This window comes from Alosa sapidissima, chromosome 10 (genome assembly GCF_018492685.1).
Source record: "Alosa sapidissima isolate fAloSap1 chromosome 10, fAloSap1.pri, whole genome shotgun sequence".
NCBI lineage: Eukaryota > Metazoa > Chordata > Actinopteri > Clupeiformes > Clupeidae > Alosa > Alosa sapidissima.
In genome coordinates, this window is record NC_055966.1 from 33,476,313 (window position 1) to 33,497,925 (window position 21,613).

The following is a 21,613-nucleotide window of genomic DNA, read 5'->3' on the forward strand; positions in this document are numbered from 1 at the left end:
GTTGAGTTCTTATAGTACGTTCAGCGTTAAAGACACGCACCATCACTTATAATGCTGGGCTTATTTCAAGGGATATGACGGATGCGCACACTGAATGAGCGCCTTACACCACTACCCCTAATTGCATGTCTCTTTATTTGATAACACTAAATTAAGAAATATTTTCTAATCAGGAAAATGTTTAGTTTCTTTTTCTTTCGGTCCGTGGTTCCATAATAGGCTACCATTCAGTTGTGCCACAAATTATCCACGGACTAGCAATCTCCTCGTCGAGGAGGCCCTAAGCCTGCAGATCATAGACAGAGAAAGCATGCTCTGGGAACAGAACACAGTTGCCTGTCTAGTGTAGCAATGGTCTACAAGGAAAATGACAAGTGTCTTAGTGTGCTTCAGGGGTGGGGGTCCAACGACAGACTAGACCTGTCATCATGTCATTCAATCTGATTCTGCCAGTGTGTGTGTGTGTGTGTGTGTGTGTGAGAGAGAGAGCTTTTGCCCCCAAGTTTCAACCAAAAATAGGCTAGCATTAGCTCTCCGTCTGGTTCGACACCGGAGCTGTGCTGATTTGCAAAGCGTCTTTCATGTTGAGGTTGTAACACTTCGTAATTTAGCTTTAGTTAGTCCCGGTATGCATTAATGAATTTCAATTGAAAGTTAGTTGCTGCGTTTGTTTTGATTTTAAACAATAGCCTATGGTTAAAACAGTAGGCCTACAGTATAGCCTTCTCTTGCTGGTGTTTTGAATAATAACATGACGGGATATGCCCATTGAAAATGGTTTAGTTAGGCTAGTTTATTGTTTATTATTCATTATGAGAAAACGTGAAAGTACTAGGTATAACCCGGTATATATATAGGCTACAGCTGATTCATAGCAGTAACACAAAGGAGGAGGATATAGCTATCGCCGATGCTGGGATGAGGTGAGTAGGACTACAATGGAATACACGCAGAAGGTATGATGAATGTATATGATCATAGAATGACTGTCACATTTGATATGTGTACTTGAACTCTGTCCTATCGTGAGTTGATATCTCCTATGTCAAATCATACGCAGGGCCCGGTTAGAAAGCTTCATTTTTTCTGTGCTTCAGTTTTAAACGTGGTTGAAAGAATGTTCCGCAAACATCCCCGGAACAGATTTTTCTCTGCTCGAGGGAAATGTTTCCTTCGTAGGAATCGTAGCTAATAGACCTCTGAAATTTGCCTACAGAAAAGCTCCCATCTTTGCCAATATAAGGAGATCCGGTATCTTGTGATTTTTCCTGGTTTGACACCTGTTAAACTCTCGCGAAGACAAAGAAATTTAAAATGCAGACGTTTTGCTTTACACACTTTAGTCCTCTGCCTTCCAGTGGGTACTGTGATCTTCGGTATGGTAAGACAGTGAACTTTGATTTCTGCTACCTAAGTACTAACTTGCAATGCAGTTAATCTTCAATTAACACCTGGATCTCCTTATATGGGCAAAGATGGCCAGCTTTTGTTCCTTTATGTAGTTGAACTTTAGAAGTATTGATGCAGACTTTGCATTCACTTTAAAAATCATTGGACCAGCCTAATCAATTGCATTAAACAGGGATTCTTAACGTTACTTCCTACTTCGCCCCTAACCTTTGCAAGCTGATAATAAACTGCACTGTCAGCTAGGAAACAATGTAAATTCACAGACTCTTCCGGGTGGCAATTCATTGATGCTTGCCGGCGTTGCTGTTACTGTTTTATTGCTTCATCTACCTCTCCAACTGTCACTTTCTATTCAAAAATGGCGTTGTCCCTTGTGGTCATTGAATGGTTCGCCATCCTTGTGACTGAGGGAAACGTTACACCAATACAAATCTCAGACTCGGTGAGAAAAGGAACTGATACTAACAGGTGGTGTCAGGAGACAGGTGGTGTCAGGCTTGGGTTCCCTATCTGCCCTTCAGGACTTCAGAACCAGGAGGCAGGCAGAGAAAATATTCCAGGATCCCCTCACACACTCTAGACACAACAGGATGTACATAACAGACCCCAGTACACCAAAACCACCAGACACAGGAACAGCTTCTTTCCACTTGCATCAGCCTTATTACATCATGTTTCCTGTTTGTCCAAACTTTACCTCCTGCTTTACATCTAAAACATCATGCACAGATAACATACTCGGTTGTTATCCAGGGTTCCCACTTTAAGTCAAGTCTAAAATTCCATTACTTTTCCCTGACAAAAAAACCCTAAATTTCCATGACCATAGTGTTCAAGAATATTTTACCTTTTTTAGAGCGGAATATGAATAAATGGGCATTGAATAAACAAAGTTGGGCTAACCATCACCACGCAAACAAGCAGTAAAGCTACAGTAATAACCAGATATACACCAATTCTGTGTGGAAATGTATTGCATTAATGTGTTTTGGCAAGTATATTCTAAACTGCTACTACAAAATTCCCTGATATTCCATGAATTCCATTCCATACTTTGCCCCGAATATGATAAAATTCCCTGACTTTCCATGTCTGGAATAGACTTCATCAAAATTCCATGATATTCCAGAAATTCCATGACCTATGGGAACCCTGTTATCACTACCTCATCTACACTACCTCGTCTACAATTTATGTACATTGTTTGACCATATTGCCTGTTTATATGTGTCCTGTCTGTAAAAATAGAGGGCCACAATATGGTCATTGGAGGTTGTCAAGTAGTATTATTATGTGAGCAAACACACGCACACGCACACGCACACACACACACACACACACACACACACACACACACAGGCAGACCCAATCCTGTCAGAGGGGCAGGGGCTATCATAGCTCAAAAGCTTGCTAAATGAGAGCCAGCTAAATTAGGAAGAGCGGCTCTTACTGATGTGCTGAGCCAGAAGATCTGCCCTATAATACCCCACTGATTGTGGTATTGGATACTGATTAGATTATTATAAATCACTGACATAAAAATGATATAATATTATGTACTCCAACAGTACACTGATAAATGAATCTATTATTTGATGCAGATTTTGACTGAAATATAACATAAAGCAACATGGTGTTCACCTTGTGCGATTGTGAGACAACTGTTACACATGTCTGTGGTTTCCCAAAGGCACGCCACTAAAGAGCATACATCCCTCTTCCTCTTTTCTCTCATCATGTGAGACAAAAATCAGAGACAGATACAAAGAAGAGCACTTTCATTGGAATTAGCATTTTGAAACCAAGGCTTGCTCACAGGTAAGTTTAACTTAACACAGTGTATGCCATTTCTTCATGATTTGCATATCTTTTAGATTTAACCTTATTTCAATTGATACTTTAATGAGTAAGCCTATAGGCTATGTGTGAATGACATTTAACAGTGTACAATAATAAACCCACAAATTATCTCTAGTGGAATGTAAAGATGCTATATGTAAGATTGTTTTGTAATAAATCATAAAATGACCATAATATGCCATCAGAGATTAAGGAAACATGTTATTTTCAAATACAGACTTCACTGACAACAATGGTAGGCTACAACCTGGGGGGTATTCCATCAACCTTGCTAAAGGCTAAACCTGGCTTAGTATCGCTAGATTTAGTGAGAGTTCCGTTCCATTAGTGTGGTTTACATGGAGCCCAGTTTGGTAACTATTTGGTACTCCATAGTAGGTTAACTTTCAAGCTTAATCAAGCTGTGTTGCAAAACAAAAAAACATCAGTGGGAAAACAAGACCCAAAAGACGGGTTCCGTCAACCTGGGGCCCTATTATGACAGCCTAAACCACAGTGTCACTGGCAAATAGTTTAAACAAATTTTGGGGTTTGTCCAGTCCATATTGGGTGTGGTTTAGTCAGAGATGGCAAAAGTACTCACTTCCCATACTCATGTGTGCTAGAAAATCAGTAGAAGCACTGATTTAACTTTTTTACTCAAGTAACAGTAACAATGTACAGGCTTGGAAATTTACTTAAAGTATAAAAGTAAAAGTAGTCTTGTGAATGACAGCCATTTTTTATGCAACGGTACCTGGACCACACAAAATGTTACTAGAGTGCAAGAGTGTCTCTCAGTCTCTCTTTTTAAATCTAATCCCCTTATAACCTGTTGGGACATTTCTAGCGTTTTAACTGTAGATAGTGTATTTTTAGACAACGTGCCAGACCCCTTCTAAGGTCGTTAATTGGCACATCCCTTGGCGTGTTGCTCAAAATAAGAGACGTGCAAGATGAGAATACACTGCGCTGGAATAATAATTAATTTTCCGCTATGCGCCAGGTGGCGAAAATAGGGCCCTTAGTGTCCTATAGGCCAAAGTGAGAGATTTAAATTTAAGTCTGGCCACTAGGGAGCCAGTGGAGAGTAAGAGCCTCTGCATACTCGCCATTCCCGACCTGTAGCACAACAATGTGACGTCACAGGAGCGGCATAACCATTTATACACGCGCATGGTGGTCGCGACACTAGTTGGTGGTTCCGTGTCATCCTTGTGAGGCTACATGCAGCCCGGTCTTTCAGTGTCCAGGGAATTGTTGACACAAATGTACTGAAGAAAAAGAAAAGAAAAGTGGCGGTCAGAGTAATATATTGAGAGACCATTACAATATGACTCAAAAGTGGTGAAGAGAAGTGAACTAGGACCAGTTATCCACCACCCCTCACTGACTAGAGCCATCAACAGAGAGTTTCTGAATAATAGATATTCCCATTGAAATGAGATAGATAAGAGCCTTATGGCTAAGCAATACATAGAAATTAAACTAAAGTGTGAGATCATCTAGAACTCTTTGTGGTCATTTTTATAAAAGCCGTCATTTTAATTTTTTGACTTTTTTCTCTCTTTCAGGAGCCTGAGAGAATATGGGAATATGTGATATTATAAGACATCTTCCCACTTGGCCATTCAATCCAGGACAATCTTGAACCCTGATATCACAACAGAGAACCAAACTAATGGAACTTTTCTGAAACTTTTTTCACAAGATACACTCTTTTCTCTTTTTATGCAGAGATTTTTCAATTACTCACCAACTAATTAATTACCATGATTAAGTACAAATTCCTTAGCATTTTTTTAGGGCCAGCTTTGACAATAGCATCTTGTCTGATCCAAGTCATCTTTGGTTACAGCTATAAGAACTGCATTGAAGTTTCCCATCACAATGAATTCAAGTGCATCAACCGCTATGCAAAGTCACTCACTGCCTTTGTGGAGGACTTACCACCTACAGCAACTATTCTTAACATATCTCACAACACACTTTCTAAGATCCCTCCACACTCTTTTGCTCATCTCCAAAACCTCACTAATCTTACTCTGGATTCTAACAACATATCTAACATAACTGAGAATGTTTTCAATAATCTGAATAATTTGAAAAGTCTTAACCTCTCCAGCAACAATCTGGCCAGACTTCATCCACGCACCTTCAAAAACCTCTACGCACTAACTGAATTGTTGTTAAGTAATAACAAGCTGCAGAGTCTTCCTCCAAGCATTTTTAATGCATCTACTTGTCTGAAAACTCTAATAATCCGAAACAATGCCTTGTCTAATTTCTCAGCAGTGCTTGAGTCTGTGAAAGGGTTGACAAATCTGACAACGCTGGATCTAAGCTACAACAGACTAACATCTCTTGAGAATTCTGCAAACCTACCATCATCACTTCAGCTTCTGTATCTAAATAACAATAATCTTAGCCACTTAAGATGTCAGCCTGATTTATTCAGCAGAATCTGCAGGTTGGATCTTTCTAATAATAATCTTTCCTCAATACATTTCAAGGGCTTAAACTTGAGTAATATCAAATGTCTCCGTCTGCGATCAACTAAAGTGACTGTGCCAGAACTTCTCAAACTCGCCCCATCTTTAAATCCTGCACATGTTGACTTCTCGGGGCTAAATCTAGGCCAAAGAAACAACTCACTGATCAAGACATTGTGCTGGTTGCTGAGGAACTCATCTACCGAATTACAATCTATGGTGCTCCAGCATAACAATATTTACTATTTGCAGGACAGACTTTTCCTTAATTGTACTAATCTAAAGGGCTCCTTGGATCTTTCTTGGAACATTCTGAGGAGAGTGGGGTGCCTTGAGTTTCTTGAGGGTCAATATGGGCTACAGAATATTACTGTGGAGCACAATCTTCTAACAGAACTAAACTCCTGTCAGTCTCTTCCATTTCAACATCATTTCAACTTAACTACAGAGTTGAGCTTTCGTTACAACCGCATTCTGAAGGTCAACAAATTTGCATTTGTGCATACTCCATGTTTAAAGATTCTCAAACTCAACATCAACACAATCGCCTTTATGGATCATCATGCACTGCGTTATCTTACAAATCTCACCACACTTCGCCTAGACAATAACCTACTGACAGATCTCTACAATGACAGCTTTATTGATTTGCACAGCTTGGAAACACTCAACTTGCGCAATAACCAAATCTCTGTGATTTTCAAGGAAACCTTCCAATCTCTAAAAAGGCTCAATATCCTGGATCTTGGAGGGAACAAAATCACTCAATTCAGAGAAGGGGCATTCACTGGACTCGAAAGCCTCAGAAATATTTACTTTGACCGCAATCGTCTCAAAAAAATAGACATTTATAGTTTTGCAAAGCTCTCTGCCACTCTGAGAGTTCTAGACCTGCAGTCCAACAACATTAGGTATATGAAAGAACAGACCACCTCTCCATTTGCTAATTTCTCAAAGCTAGAAGATCTGAAACTGGATGCACAGCAGCCATATGGCATAACGCTTTTGCCTCATGCTTTCTTCTCTGGCCTGATATCTCTAACGTCCCTCTCCCTTACCAACAACCACATCTCTAGTTTTAGATCAGACACCTTTGATGACCTTCCCAATTTAGAGTATCTTCATCTGGACACCTCATGTGTTGGTGTGATACCGCTACCGCCAGGAATCTTCAAAAACTTGCAGAAATTGAAAATTTTACAAGCAGAAAACATGGGTATCGGTTCCATTTCAGAGCATGTGTTTTGGAATCTAACATCACTGCATAGATTACAATTGAATCGCAATGCCATGACAACAGTAGATCCTGTTGTTTTTGAGAAACTTCCCAATCTGACATACCTTGATCTGAGGAATACCCCACTCAGCTGCACCTGCCACAACAGTGAGCTCCAGAACTGGACCAACACCAATCAGAGAGTGCAGATAGTCTACTTGTATAGCATGAGATGCCCTGATCTGTCTAATTCAAGTTTTTACAATTTTGACACCAAGGTGTGTTATCTGGACATTGGAGTTTACCTCTTTGCCTCAACAAGTAATGTGGTGTTTCTACTGACAATATTACCTCTTCTTTATGTTAAACTTTACTGGAAGCTGAAGTACAGCTATTATGTCTTTCGGTCATGGTTTGGGGAACAATGGCGTCGGCTGCGTGATGCGGAAGAGGAGTGCAAATATGACGCCTTCATCTCCTACAATTCAGCAGACGAAGAGTGGGTGCTAAAGAAGCTGGTGCCGAACCTGGAGGGCAACAGCTCGCCTCTCCGACTCTGCCTCCATCACCGCGACTTTGAGCCCGGCCGCTACATCGTGGACAACATTGTGTCGGCCGTGTACAAAAGCCGCAAGACCGTGTGCGTGGTGAGCCAGCACTTCTTGCGCAGCGAGTGGTGCTCCCTGGAGATCCAGCTGGCCAGCCACCTCCTCTTCCACGAGCTCCGCGACGTGCTTGTGCTGGTCTTCCTGGAGCACATCCCTGAGAGGCAGATCTCAGCCTACCACCGCATGCGGAAGGTCATGCTGAAAAAGACCTACCTCCAGTGGCCCGGATCCGACTGCGCTGACCCAGCCCAGGCCCAAGAGCTCTTCTGGGTCCAACTGAGGAGGGCTCTGAGGAGCAGTGGCAGCAGAGGCCTGGCCGATGTGGAGGAACGTGCTGGGGAAGAGGACACGCTAGGAGAAGAGCTTCGAGTGAATCAGCCGCAGACAGATAACGGGAGGAATTTTATTCTTTTGTGAAGAGTTTCTGCCATGAATGTGTTCTCTATTGTGACATTACTAATGATGCATAAAAGTATCATGAAATAACCATGACTATATGTACATAACAATATGTGACAGAGAGTGGTTACAAGGTTATTTTCAGATCAAGCTTCTTTGTTTTTGCTTATCTTTCTTTCTTTTAGTTATCCACACTGTAATGTTTGTTTAAAATTGTGACTTTAAACAAGTTCATCATAAGATGCCACTCCTTACTTTTCTCTTGCAATAATGGTAACTGATCAATTTGATAATGTGATGCTTTGAGAAGAATCCACAAAATATTTAGACATTTTGAAATATTTTGATTGAATATTTTGAGGTCAATCAATCAAAGTGTGCACAATTCTTTACTGTAAATCTATCTTTCTTTGCTCAGATTTGATATAACTGTAAATAAATCCATTCAATATGAAAAACAATCTTTTTACATGTTGAGGCCAACTGAATTTATTTATAACCACAAAATATGGAGAAATGCAGACAATTGAGATTGATAAATATTGATAATTTCTTTAAACAGCACTATATAAACATAATTGAAATGTTTCAGATCATATTTTTCACACCTCAAATAGATACAGACTGGGCTTGGTATCCAGGTCAAATAATAGAAGATTTGTGTAGGTCAGTGCAGCCTCATCTGAGGGGACCACCAGGCTTCTTTCAGAGGGAGGCTTTGGTGGAGACCAAGTCATGTCCAGAAGCTTCAAAGGGGGGTAAAAGTTCATGTCTGGTCTGTAGGATGTCATGTCAAACTGCTGATATACTGAGAATCTATCCTGAGAGGTTCTCTGAGAATGGTAACTTGTAGCATGGATCTGAAACTGGAAAAAATGCTTGTGCCATCTCTGATATTATGTTTGCCTCCAGTTCTAGCACACATCGCTATTGACTTACTGTAGAGAGGTAGATCTCTCCCTGATCAAGTTCAAGCTTGTTCTAGCTCTGGGCTAATCTGTTAAAAAAACTGTCAGTTTTGAGCTATGTTCTTACACAAAGTTGTTGTGCTCTGTTTGTTTCAGTGAGAAGTGACGGTTATGGTTATAATCTAGTAGCCTATTTGGCTGACGCATTTGTCCTAACAGAGAAGAAAGTGGAAGAGTGAAATTGCTAAGAAGTGAAATTCAATTAAGGATATGCCCGCTTTCATAACTAACTATAGAAACAGGAACATACCAACATGCGTCACTCCTGTGGTGCCAGTACTATTCTGCAAAATCATATACCGGTACATCTACAGCCATGACATTAAAGTCTGCAGTTATTACTGTAATCTAAAGAGCAAATAGCAGCATAAAGCTGTGTTATATGAAGACACAAAATGAACTATGATTATTTGATTAATTTATAAATAATCCAGAATGATTTTAATATATCCCAAAACATTTTGTACATTCTAAATACTAAGATGATGTGTGAGCAAAACATATTTTTCACATACACGCATTTGGTCTTCTACAATTCTAAGATAACCGAAAAATGGCCTAAATCTGGATCTTTCATTACCATTTACAAAAGCTACGCTGGGGGGCATTACACGGCAGGGACGTTGGAAGTATTTTCTGAGAGTGGGTGAAGATTGATAGGCTATCAGTTAGGGTCCAGGGTTCTCCCACGAGAAATTCTAACCCCACTATTTTAACACCATTTGGGAGGAACAGAAATACCTTAACAGAGCAAGCATAATATATGGAATGTTGCAATCCACCCAAAAACATCCCATTTGGAGGGCACCAGGTCCTTACCAATCACTCCCATAATTCGAACTGTGGTGTTATGGAGACTTTAGTTGGCAGCGAGATCAAAGTTCAACATCCACATTTGTGGATGTGTGGCTGGATAAATACGACAATGGCATAATAAAAACTGGTATACGCTGAATAAATATAAATATAGTATGCTCTGAATAAATACATAACGTGCAACAAATATTAAAAATTGTGGTATGTGGAGTTATTATCCAGTTATGAAATTCAATAGCATAACCTGGACATAAGGCCCGGGGGCCAGATCAGGCCCGCCAGCAGGATTCATGTGGCCCCCCCAGATGTTCTGGGTAGGAAGAGAAAATTAGAGAGAAAAAAAAGATATTCACATCCAGTTGTCTTCAACAATGCGTAATAAGCAATATCTCTATGATATGATAAATTGATTAAAACATCCTCAAGAAGGAAGTAGCTAAAAAAACTGACATGGAAGTATGGTATTTTAAGAGGAAAAAAGCTGTATATGACAGCAGTACATGACTTGTACTAGTTGGCTCATAAGTGGGTATAGTACTGTAAAGGATATCATCAAACAACACTGACACCCATGCATAATGCATGATAATGACCATGACCATGACGGCCCCTGTGAGCAGGGGCGCAGGAGGCACGGGGGATGTGGGGGATATGTCCCCCGCAGTGCTGAAGAGACAGCCGACGTCCCCCACACTTTTGATAAGGAAAAAACGCCTTATAGGTATGCTAAATAAATAATAATCTATAGGATTTGCGCTAACTATGTAAAACTCCCCATTAACAGCATCACATCACTAACCACAGCCATCTACAGTACTGTAAGACGGCACAATCTCATATTCACTCTTGGATATCTGAAGCCAGTTTGTCTACTAACAATCATAAAATAATCCAGGCTACTTGCTTAGCATAAATCATTCATCATCATCATCTTTATTTGAGGTAGGCTGGTATTCGAGGCAGGCTTTGTAAAATATTTCTAACCTGCATTTAGACATGCGTTTTATTTGGAGCGGCATACCGGTAGGCTATCAAAAGCATTTTCGGTTTGGTTTGGGATTTAATTTACTTTTGGACTGTTTGATTATATTGCTAAATGTTGGGACTGATGGGCACTGAAATCTGGGAGATATTTGATGGTTAACTGTTAAGTTTCATGCAGTTGAAAAAGTGTCAGGATTTCCACTGCTGTTTATAGCAAGACATTGAATAGGGGTTGTGCTGTAATGGAAACCGTAATGCGTAGCCAAGTAGCCTAAATTGAGTTATTGTTTAATTATGCATGATTTAGTAGCCTACTTTTTTTTTTTTTAATTCGTAGGCTGGAATGCCTTGAGTCGCAACAATTGTGTTTAAATGTAGTAGGCTTCAGCCTCTGGCAATTAGCTCGAAAGGGACAGCAAGAGAATGAGCTTGAGAACGTGTGTTGGAGACCCATGGTAGAAAGACGACTTTTCTTTGCTAACCGTAGGCTATTAATCCAACCAACATAATACAATACAATACAACATATAATAAAATATTAATAAGAGGTGTTATTTCATTGACTTAAATCGAAACAATGTCTTCTAGTGGACTGATGGCAATAATTGGTATAGTAGGCAATTGTTACCCCGTCTTGTATATGGGAACCTGCCTTTATTTGTCCTGCTATAAATAGAATCAATCCCGGGCATAATTTGAGGATTTATGGTAGCCTAGTGCTCAACTCCTCCTGCTCAACATGGCATTAGCTGTTCATTGATAACAAACTCAACTAGCCTACTTATCAACTCGTTTTCACTAGCCTAACTATAAAATACAATTCTATCAACGTTTTTGTTCTAAGACATTTATTTCAAACATAATATCAAGACACAAATTGGATACTTCAGTTACCTTGGTGCATAAATCCCAGAGAGTAGGCTACCACACCCCAGACTGAGGGCCTGTCCACACGGAGACGCTTTTTAGGTTAAACGCATTGGTTTTGCTTCGTCTTGGCCGAGCGTCCAAACGAATCCTGTAAACGCACTGCCCGAAACCGCACTTTTTTTTTTAAACCTGGTCCCAGAGTGGAAAAATCTGAAACCGTAGCCCGTTTGAATTTGTTTAGACAGCGAAACCGCACATCCTGCTTGCGTATCGATGATGTCATCGCCACACCTCAGCTGCCCTGGACTTGCACTTATAGTATTGCCTAACAATACTAGTTTTCATACATGACATTACCTACGATTACACTCCGTAAGATAAATATCACAACTGGTGCTGCGCAGCGCCGATAGCTTATGACTTGGTGGACTGAACACTGTTTTTCCCTGTGTTTTTTTATGCATTCTAGCTACGGTCAGTGACGCGAGAGAACTTAAGTTATTAGGAAAGTGCGGTGTAAGTTTAGGCTACATTAATTTGTGCGTAGTGCCAGTGTCATTCATTTATTTTACATGTCTTACAACATATATACATGCATTCACAGTTGAGTGAAATCAGATATAAGCATACAAAGACGCTTAGAACTCACGTTAAGCCGATGGTAGCACACTGAATGCAAATGCGCGATTTGATGCAGGCAAAAGTATTGACTGTTACTAACAAAGGTTTTATAGCAATATTATAAATGTGGAGACAGAATAGCCTAGAACTTGGGTAAGCCTTGCGTTTAGTAGCCTAATTGCGGTGATAGCCAAAACTAATGTGAATCACGGACTATCCTACAACCAAAGAAAGTAAAGGTGATTAGTAGGCCTACCTGCGTTAGCCAAATAAAGGACGGGACTGCACCCTTCACAAACAGTAAAATAAAGTTTATTAGTTTTACAGTTGACAGTTCACCATCAGTCCACACAAACAATTCTGGTTTCCTTGCACTAGCCATTTCGTCGTAGCCTATTCTGTCTGTTTGTAAAGCACAAGTTTTGGTCAATTTCTGTAAAGAAACAGTGCCACCTATAGGCCTGGGGTATGAAGTAACGTGTTGAGTCGTGGTGAGATGGATCCGTTTGGACGCAAATATTCTTGATACGGTTCCAGGGAAGACAGAGGAAAACAAGATCGGTTTGGTATGTGTGGACTAGGCCTGAGTGATGGGCCTAGCATTCTTATCCGTTCAGTGTGGGGTATAAACAAGCTGAGAATTTAGCGGTGTCACGTCTGCCTGTCACAGACGTGGGCAGCTCTTAGAAGCTTGGGATAATGTGATACAGTTACTACAGTAACAATTTTTTATTTTACTTCTTATGTAATTTGTTTTTTACATTTTATAAAAGCTTTGTTTAAATGCTGTTGGAACAAATAGTTGATTATAAAGGCAACTTTCTGTTGCAATTTTCTGTGTGTTCTGGACTGGTAAATTGTTAAGCCAACACTTGTTAAGTTCTAACGTTGCATAAATACGTAACATAAATGCAAACACACAGTGGAGAGTTAATTTGGTTTATACCAGACAATTTAAGTAGGCCTAACTAAGCTATTTGATCATGTAGTCTATGTTTGGATCATAGGCATGATGATTCAACATATCATGTTGCTTTTTTCTACCATTGGCCCAAGTAGTGACCAGTATTCTACCATTGGCCCAAGTAGTGTGAAATAAATCTAAAATAAATAAATAAAAGTAGAATTGCACATAGCAAGAAGCTGGACTGAGGGCAGATCTGGCGTTGTGCTCATCTCACAGTTTTCACCATTTTTATCAAAAAATATTTTGAAAACAATCAATGGTATTATCTTAATATTCTGGCAAGTTTAAAATATGATGGTCGAAAGTGGGCCAGAGGTGGCGATCCGATATCTGGAAATCTGATCTCACTATGGGTTTGTGTTCACAATTTGGTCCCCCTCACTTTCAAAATATCTCCTGCGCCCCTGCCTATGAGGTCTCATTCCAACAAGTACGGTGTGCCAGTTTGGCTGGATATCATGTTAACTGGTGATATTTGCATAAAATCAGTGAATATTCAACAAGGCCCTGCCTTCTTAAGAGCGTTCTGCTCTGCCTCTGCCAGAAGTTCACATTTTCACAAAGTTTTTGTTTGGTCCCCGGGGGCCAACCTGTTTATGTGTATGTGTGTGGGTGTGTTTATGCATGCGTATATGTACGTGATTGTGTTTATGTGTGTGTGCTTGTGTGTGTGCCTGTGTGTGTGTATGCTTGTGAGTTTGTGCGTTTATGTGTATTTGTGTGTGTGTGTGTGTGTTTAAGTGTGTGTGTGTGTGTGTGTGTGTGCGCGTCTGCATGTGTGCACGTATTTTTATGTGTGTCTTTGTATGTGTTCATGAGTGTGCATGTGTGTGCATGCATATTGTACAGTGTACAGGGTGTCATAATGATCCTACACTTCAAATTCTGTTAAGGTTTGAACCTGTCAGCCGAAGATACCTGATCTATACAGTACATCAAATGAATGGACTGGGGATGGGTTGACACGGCCCCTGGAGCCAACATCCAAAATTGGTCATCCTAGGCCCTACGGTTGTCGAGATATTCACAGAAAACTGTGTTCAGCCATTTACAGGCCAGTTGGTGTACAGTCACTAAATTTACACATAAATGAATTTACTGTATGGCCCTCCCATGAACAGAATTCCACAAAACTTGCATTCAGAGGGTGTCAGAATTACCCTACGCCTCCAGTTTTGACCCTGTCAGACAGAGATACCTGCAATTACAACACCTCATTTTTGCTTTTTCATTTTTAACTAGGTGGCACTATACATCAACAGAATGTGCCTGTGGAACATTGGATGAATGGTTGCTGATAATGGGCAATGTAGATATTGCATTAAAGATCAGCCATTTCTTTCTACAACAGTAATTTACAATATTAATGATGAAAACAAGGACATTTCTAAGTGACTCCAAACGTTTGAACGGTAGTGTACAAATATATGTATGTGTATAATATGAAAACAGATTTTGAAGATGATATGATTTGTGCAAGAAAATCCCAGAAATTAAAAAAAAAATTGTGAGATTTTGTGCACTATAAATGATCAATATGATGAATGATTCAAAAATCCTTACTGTAAATCATTTATTTTTTGTTCAGATTTTTGTACATTTAGAAACTGAAATGTTTACAAACAAAACATTTGTGAAAAACAATCTGAGTCTTTATGAGGAGGTAGACTGATATTAATTATTATTACATATAATACTAAAATATAGAGAAGTGAGATCAATCATTTTTGTTACGACACTATGTCTGGTCCAGGTCATATTTTCACACCTCAAAAAGATGGGACTGGGTTTGCTATCTTGATCAAATTCTGGTAGATTAGTTTAGGTCAGTATAACCTCATCCGAGGGTAAGACCAGCCTTCTGGACTTGCAGAGGGAGGCTTCCGTGGAGACAAAGCCATGTCCAGAAGCTCTGAAGGGGGATAAAAGTTCATATCTGGCCTGTAGGATGTGACGGATGAGATGGCTGAGTTGAGTGGATTGTGAAAGCGGTAGTAGGGTTGGAGCTGGAGCTTCTTCAGAGAAGTGTGGGCAGTGTCAGGAAAGCAAGCACTCGCAGGGTGCCTTTGGAAGTCAAACGGATGATGCTCTGACAAGTGCCAAGGTTCTCTGAGAGCGCCATCTTGTGGCATGGCTCTGTAACTGGAGTAAGACTGCTGGTGTTGTCCCTGATTTTCTGTTTGGCAGAGAAAGCTCAAATCTGGGTCATGCCTCCATTTCTCATACGAGTCACTCATGGTTTGGGGACGGATCTCTTCCTGATTAATTTGCTTGTTCCAACTGTGGGGCAGTCCAGGATGGGGTCCCCATTTTGAGGAGAATGTGTCATCACCATCAGTTGGGAAAGTTTCAGTTGTTTGGAGACCCAGTGAAAATCGGTCAGAGGTTGGATTTGCTGGTTCCATAAGGACCTGTTGCTCGTTTCCCATGTTTAGAGTCCAAGGCAAAGCCTAAGAAAAGAAAAGCACACAATGTCCGAATACTGCTCTCTTTCTCTTGCTCAGTATATATCTACCAATGACTACACACTTGGCGAATTACATTTATAGAAAACTGTGTCCGGCCATCTACAGGCCAGTTAGTGTACAGTCACTAAATGTACACATACATTAATTTACAGTATTGTATGGCCCCCCATGAACAGGATTCCACAAAACTTGGCATGCATTCAGACAGAGGGTGTCAAAATGATCCTACACCTCCAGTTTTGTGCAGTTTTGACCCTTTCAACAAGAGATACAGTACCTGCGATTACAACACCTCATTTTTGCTTTTTCATTTTTAACTGGGATGGGTTGACCAATCCTAAAAAATGTGGTCCTCCTAGGCCCTACGGTTCGAGATATTGATAGAAAACTGTGTGCGCCCTACCCTCCTTTCGGGGGGTCCAGTCCGGCGCGGGGGCGATGGATCAAAAAGAAAAACAATGGTTCATCCTTGTGGGGCTACATGCCAGCAAGTTTCGTGCACCCCAGTCTTTCAGTGTCCCGGGAATTGTTGACAAAAAATCACTGAAGAAAAAAAAAAAATCCCAGAAGACAAAAAACATCTGTCTAAACCTATATGACCACCGCTTCACTGCACGGCGGTCATAATAAGACGCGTGGACTGGTAATGATTTTCCCGTTTATTCCAAGACAGATAATATTCTACAGATGCAGTGACACGACTGATGTGTGTGTGTGTGTGTCATGCAATAGTACCAATGAGAGTATTGACATTGCAGCTGAATTAGAACTGAAAAGTATCCAGCCCTGGGAAAGGAGCGCTAGAATGATGCATCAGAATAAGAGCTGGGAGCAAGTGAAGTGCTGTGCTAGGTGCTGTAAACTAAGTCAATGAACTACCAGCTATCTGCTCACATTCTGATGCGTCCTAGCACCATGGGCTGCATTTTTCTGCACCATGGGCTGCAAGTTTCCTCTATTTTTCCCCACAATGAACTGTCTGCATGGTCTTTGCAGGCCTAATGTCAAATAGTCTCATTACTACAATGTGTGTCACAACAAACTGTCTGGGGCACTATTGTATGTTGCTTTTAAAGGTTGTATCAGCGATTTCAGGCCCAAAAAAGGCCCAAACATAAATGAGTACTTTTATCTAATCTATCCTAATGATCTGCTAGCTGCCTGCCCCATAAGCAGGTCGTCAAAAAAACGCGTCTCTGTAGGTAGCCTAGGCTCCGAGATTTGTACACAAAAACAATTGCTACGAACAAGTGTTGGCAACCACTCAAAGGCAAAATAAAGGGTTTCAACCAATAACCGACAAGATGCGCGTTTAGGAGAGTTTCAATTGCACGGGAGGGAGGGGGAGGGAGTAGCGAGCTAGCTCTCTGTTTTGTTTGAACATCAACAGAAGTGACGTTACCCCGCTATTGCTGATACAACCTTTAAGTCAAACATAGCACAACACATCAATCAATGCATATGATCAGGCTTCAAATGTGTTGCATTATACATCATATATTTGCCTAATAGAATATTGATTCTGAATTTAATGATACAACATAGCCCATAGCATACAACATAGCCATGTTTCATAATCATTTAAGATAGACCAAATGTGTCTGATAGGCTCCAAGATACATATCAAGCAAATGAATAGACAGGGAAAGGTTAGAGGAAATCGACTCTGTAGTGACCCATGGTGAATTTTTCTTTTCTGAGTACTGAAGTATGGGGAGGTTAACTCTTAAAGAATGATTTTTTAAAAATGTAGATCACCGCACACTGGTCTCATATTTTGAATTGTATAGTAGGAGCGACCGACTCGTTTTGCCATCAGCTTCTTCAGGTTCACTCTCAGACCAGTGTGCCATGATCTCCATTTTTTCCCTCTTTTTCATCACCAGCACCTGGGAGCCAAAACGGTCATCAGACGGTGTCTGATGTTCATCTGCCTACATCATAACACTAACAATAGCCTACTTATCATAGCCGACTTAATGTTTAATGGATCGGTTAGTGTGTCAAATTTGACATAGCCAATAGCTGGACAAGAATTGTTATTGCTGCCAGTCTGTCCCTGAATACTATTACTACTACTACTACTAATAATAATAATAATAACACACACACACACACACACAAAAAATGTCACCCCCTCTCAAAGCTTCTCCTAATCCCCCAAATTCAAATGTACTAGTTAGCGTAGTAACTATTTTATTAATAAACTATTTTCACACTACTGACAAAATCTGAGCAATTTGAGGAGGCATATTCACCTGTGAGTTCCTCTGGCCAGTGCCTTCACTGAGAAGTCCCTGTGGAGGCGAAGGACTGGGTGGCGTCCGTTTCTGGGGACACTTCTGCTTCCTCCTCCTTTTGTTGGTGGGCCTCTGCTGAGAGCCCAGCCATGACTGCGGCCCAGTGTTTGGCCCTGAGTCACTGTCATGCACGTCATTAACGGTTGCTACACAGAGGAGAAGAGGAGATATCTTATTGACAGGAACAGAGAGACAGAGCAAATACCGCAGTATACCACAGCAACAACTCTAATAAACCTCAATCATATTATTAGCCAACATATACATTTGATATGCCAATTGCCTAGTACAAGTACTGAGGTCTCTCCCATGTGGTAAAATGCTTGGATTAACTGTAATATGCATGACATCTTACTCCTAAAGGTGTGTACATCTCTGTTATTCATATAAAATGTGCAGCCACTGTGTATTTTAGTATTTGATACCTGTCCATTTGTCCTTCGGGGTTTTATTGTGCACCCCAGTGCCACGTCCGCTGTCCACCTGACTCTGTCCAAGACCTAGCACTGTGTGTAGCTTCAGCAGATTCTGCTGGAGCACAGCTCCATGCCTTTCCTGCAGTACATGCAGAAGGGTGGCCCTGCTCTCTGCCAACAGATGGTGGCGCAGCAATAGTGGACGATCCAGAGACTGGCATAGGCGGTCAGCAACAACACTAATTAGGTGCCTGGCTATTTTTGCCTCCACCTGTGCCCTCTCAATGCCACTCTTACCCGTCTGATCCAGACTAGCACTGGTAACATCTTTAGCTGCAGGTGATTCGGGGGGGTTACTGGGCTTTTGCTCCTTAGGGTAAGGTACTGGGGGTTTTATGTGTGTAGGTGTGCACTCTGAATGCTGAGCATTTGTGTTAGAAAACACTGTCTGAATGGGACTCCCTGCACACTGCACCTTTGGGGAGTTGTGCTCTTCCACTGAAATCCTTGGAGTTGACTGTGGCACATTATTTGACACAGTGCTTTTGGGAGTTGAAGACAGAACGATGACGGAATTGCTTTCAGATGGTGACAGATCCATACCATCGGTTTTTCTCTGGCAAGGCAAGGGTCCTGATCCCTGTTTGTTTGTATCACTGTCTCCTCTATCATAACTTTGTACACATGTTTGACTCTCAGTCTCAGGTGAAACTCCCTGTCTGCTGCACTTGCCGGACACTTCATCTTTACAGCTTGGGGGGCATTTCTTTTCATCACCTGAATTTTGTGTGAGAGATGGAGTGGGTGAAAAAAGACTTTTCTTTGTATGGATCACTGGCTTTTTTGATCTTTCTGCTCTCCTTTCTTCACTCAGTAGACGTTCAATGTCAAATGACTTCACTTCATGATTGAACAAGCCTTGGTGCCCAAGGAGACGGCGCTCTGTGATAAAAGAAGGCTCCTTAGGGCCAAACGCTTTTGCAAATTTCTCACAATTGTGCGAGTGAGATTGTGGTTGATAGGATCCTTGACATTGCTCCTTTCCTCTGCAGCTCTGCTTAGTACGAGAGTGAGATTTATGTTTTTGCCCACCACATCCCTGCCTTTTATGGTCTCTTTCCTTACGAGTCTTTAGCCGTTTCTCCTTGGAAGACACTACATTACTGTGCATTGGTCGGCCTGGTCCATCTGCATGACTACAAGACGAGCAGCAAGCAGTAGCATTGTTAGTAGGTACAAGGGTCATATTTTGAGATTTGTAGTGTTTTGTAAAAACACCTAGCACATTTCTTTTATCTGTAAGTGGTCTACCCTTGACGTTCTGTTGACTCATAATCAGCTTTATTGGAATTTCAAATTAATCTGTGGAAATAAAAACAGAGAAAATATGGTCTTAATGCTCACATTCTTCAACACATTTTCTGGCATTGCAGGAGAAAATCCAAGAGGACTTGTAAAAGCTAACTGCCTAACATAATTCAAATCAGTTAGATTTTCTGTTGTAATCATAATCAGAAAAAAGCTTATTGGCCAGGTTTGCATAAACAAACAAGCAATTTGACTCCCGTTAATCTAGTTGCTCTCAAAGTAGCCTACAACACTCACTAACATATAAGGAATAAAAACAGAGCAGTAAGAATAGTATGAAGAGCAGTAGGATAAAGCTATGTATAAGTATAGAGTATGTACCTTTGTAAATAAATAAGTAGAACACTATGGGTGGGACAGAGTAGCCTAGTCTGTTGTGCAGTAGGGTAGTTAACAACATGATTAATAACATGCCTATTATACTACCATCACATCAGCTAATTAGCCTATTAGTATTATATACTATCCAACCTACCAGGGAGTAATGCCAGCTTATTCAAGGCAAATGAGCGTTAACGTTACTTCTGCACCAAAATAATAATTACCGGTCCATAGCGAGACCATAAACGGACATATCAACTTGTCACTTGTTAGCAAGTATGCAAGGTGCACCAGAAAACTATGCTAACACTAGACACATGTTAACAATATCGATATAATAACTGTTAATGTTAGCTAACTAGGACAAATGTTTATCATGATTGGCAATTAAGCAACTTAACGGTATATGATGGCATGGCAGTTGGTTTGCTATCTCTAACGTTTGGCTTAAAGGGTAACTTGGCAACTATTTCAACGTAATAAACCTGTTTAGAAATCATTTGGATGGTTAAATGACCTGCTCCTGTGAAAATGGTGACTTTCCCCACTACGCCTAGCGTCCCCAGGCGGAAAACCAACCTTGCAACATTGAGACTACCGTCCCGGAAAGAGAAGTGAGAAACAATGAACTCGTTTTAAATCGTGTTTCTTACCTTGTAACATCCACATAGTTCTGCCAAACTTATGCTAACCGTTCGCTAGCTTGTAAACAAATCCATGTGCTTTATCGTTACCTTTTCCCACAGTTTGAAATAGCATAATGCACAATTTCTCCAGCAGAGGGGGAAATCCTGCCAAGTTTCCCTTTAACTTACTATATGTATTTTATATTTGATTGCGACATAGCCTACCTGCCATGTTGATCAATTGTCAGTTTGACACTTTTAACAATAAATAACTTTGCTAATCAGTTAGCAACCAGAACTGTGCTATCTATATGCAGGAATGAGATGTCCTTCCTTTTCTGTGTATGGATAGCTAGTCTTCAAGTCGCATGTCTTACCACTGATTAATTAGCTAGCCAGCTGTCTCTCTAGTGTGTCTCTGCGGAGCTCCAATAAACAGGTGAAATAAATGTTTGCTTCACTCGTTACTGTGTAATGCCGCATTCTATTATTATTTACATTTGAAATAGGAACTGTTGCCTGGCAATATTAGCTCTGGCACTAACCTCACTTCAGCAAAGGTTGTTCTGCAAGTCCGTAAACAAAAACAAATAGGGCCTAATAATAATAATAATAATAATAATAATAATAATAGGCTACATCTAACCACAGCTGGTTTATAATGTTACAACAATTACTGAGAAAAAAATTAAACAATCGATCACGTTGCTAAGAACATTAATTTTTATTGGAATAAAAAAACAAAAACGAATGTAAAAATCTGGATATTGGCATGATAGTCCATGAGCCAGGGGGGTTGATCGGTATCATCGGGGGGACAAATGCTATCATTGTTTTTTGGCAAGGTATACACCCCTAGTACTAGAAAAATCACGATAGCAGTGCAGGGGTGGTAGCGAAATCACTTTTTTCAGCTCATGAAGT

At 40.6% G+C, this 21,613-nt stretch overlaps 2 protein-coding genes across 7 annotated transcripts; one reads left to right on the plus strand and one right to left on the minus strand.

The window, feature by feature from the left end:
• The first annotated feature begins 3,087 nt into the window (after nucleotides 1–3,087).
• tlr21 (toll-like receptor 21) lies at nucleotides 3,088–8,349 on the plus strand. The gene is made up of 2 exons (XM_042106091.1): nucleotides 3,088–3,228; nucleotides 4,824–8,349. Exon 2 carries the CDS (start codon nucleotides 5,022–5,024, stop codon nucleotides 7,980–7,982), a length of 2,961 nt encoding a protein of 986 aa, XP_041962025.1. The 5' UTR covers nucleotides 3,088–3,228; nucleotides 4,824–5,021; the 3' UTR covers nucleotides 7,983–8,349.
• Nucleotides 8,350–14,781: 6,432 nt separating this feature from the next.
• Nucleotides 14,782–21,196, minus strand: si:dkey-250k15.4. Of its 6 annotated transcripts, none has more exons than XM_042106117.1 (5): nucleotides 21,067–21,196; nucleotides 19,686–19,736; nucleotides 18,384–19,570; nucleotides 17,917–18,104; nucleotides 14,782–15,640 (listed from the first exon to the last, which is right to left on the minus strand). In XM_042106117.1, the coding sequence occupies exons 3-5, from the start codon at nucleotides 19,543–19,545 to the stop codon at nucleotides 15,017–15,019; spliced, it is 1,974 nt and encodes a 657-aa protein (XP_041962051.1). In that variant the 5' UTR covers nucleotides 19,546–19,570; nucleotides 19,686–19,736; nucleotides 21,067–21,196; the 3' UTR covers nucleotides 14,782–15,016. The 6 variants fall into 6 exon arrangements, with proteins under 6 accessions (XP_041962051.1, XP_041962052.1, XP_041962053.1 ...); XM_042106118.1 differs by lacking the exon at nucleotides 21,067–21,196 and adding an exon at nucleotides 20,915–21,060; XM_042106119.1 differs by lacking the exon at nucleotides 21,067–21,196 and adding an exon at nucleotides 20,218–20,516.
• Between the last annotated feature and the right edge of the window lie 417 nt (nucleotides 21,197–21,613).

Coding starts and splice junctions, on each gene's coding strand:
- tlr21 (XM_042106091.1), top strand. CDS start 5,022: ATGATTAAGTACAAATTCCTTAGCATTTTTTTAGGGCCAGCTTTGACA.
- si:dkey-250k15.4 (XM_042106114.1), bottom strand. CDS start 19,707: ATGAGTCAACAGAACGTCAAGGGTAGACCACTTACAGATAAAAGAAAT. Junction 18,105..18,383: donor CCCGAAGGACAAATGGACAG/GTATCAAATACT, acceptor TCCTCTGTGTAG/CAACCGTTAATGACGTGCAT. Junction 15,641..17,916: donor CTGGCCAGAGGAACTCACAG/GTGAATATGCCT, acceptor TTCTTTTCTTAG/GCTTTGCCTTGGACTCTAAA.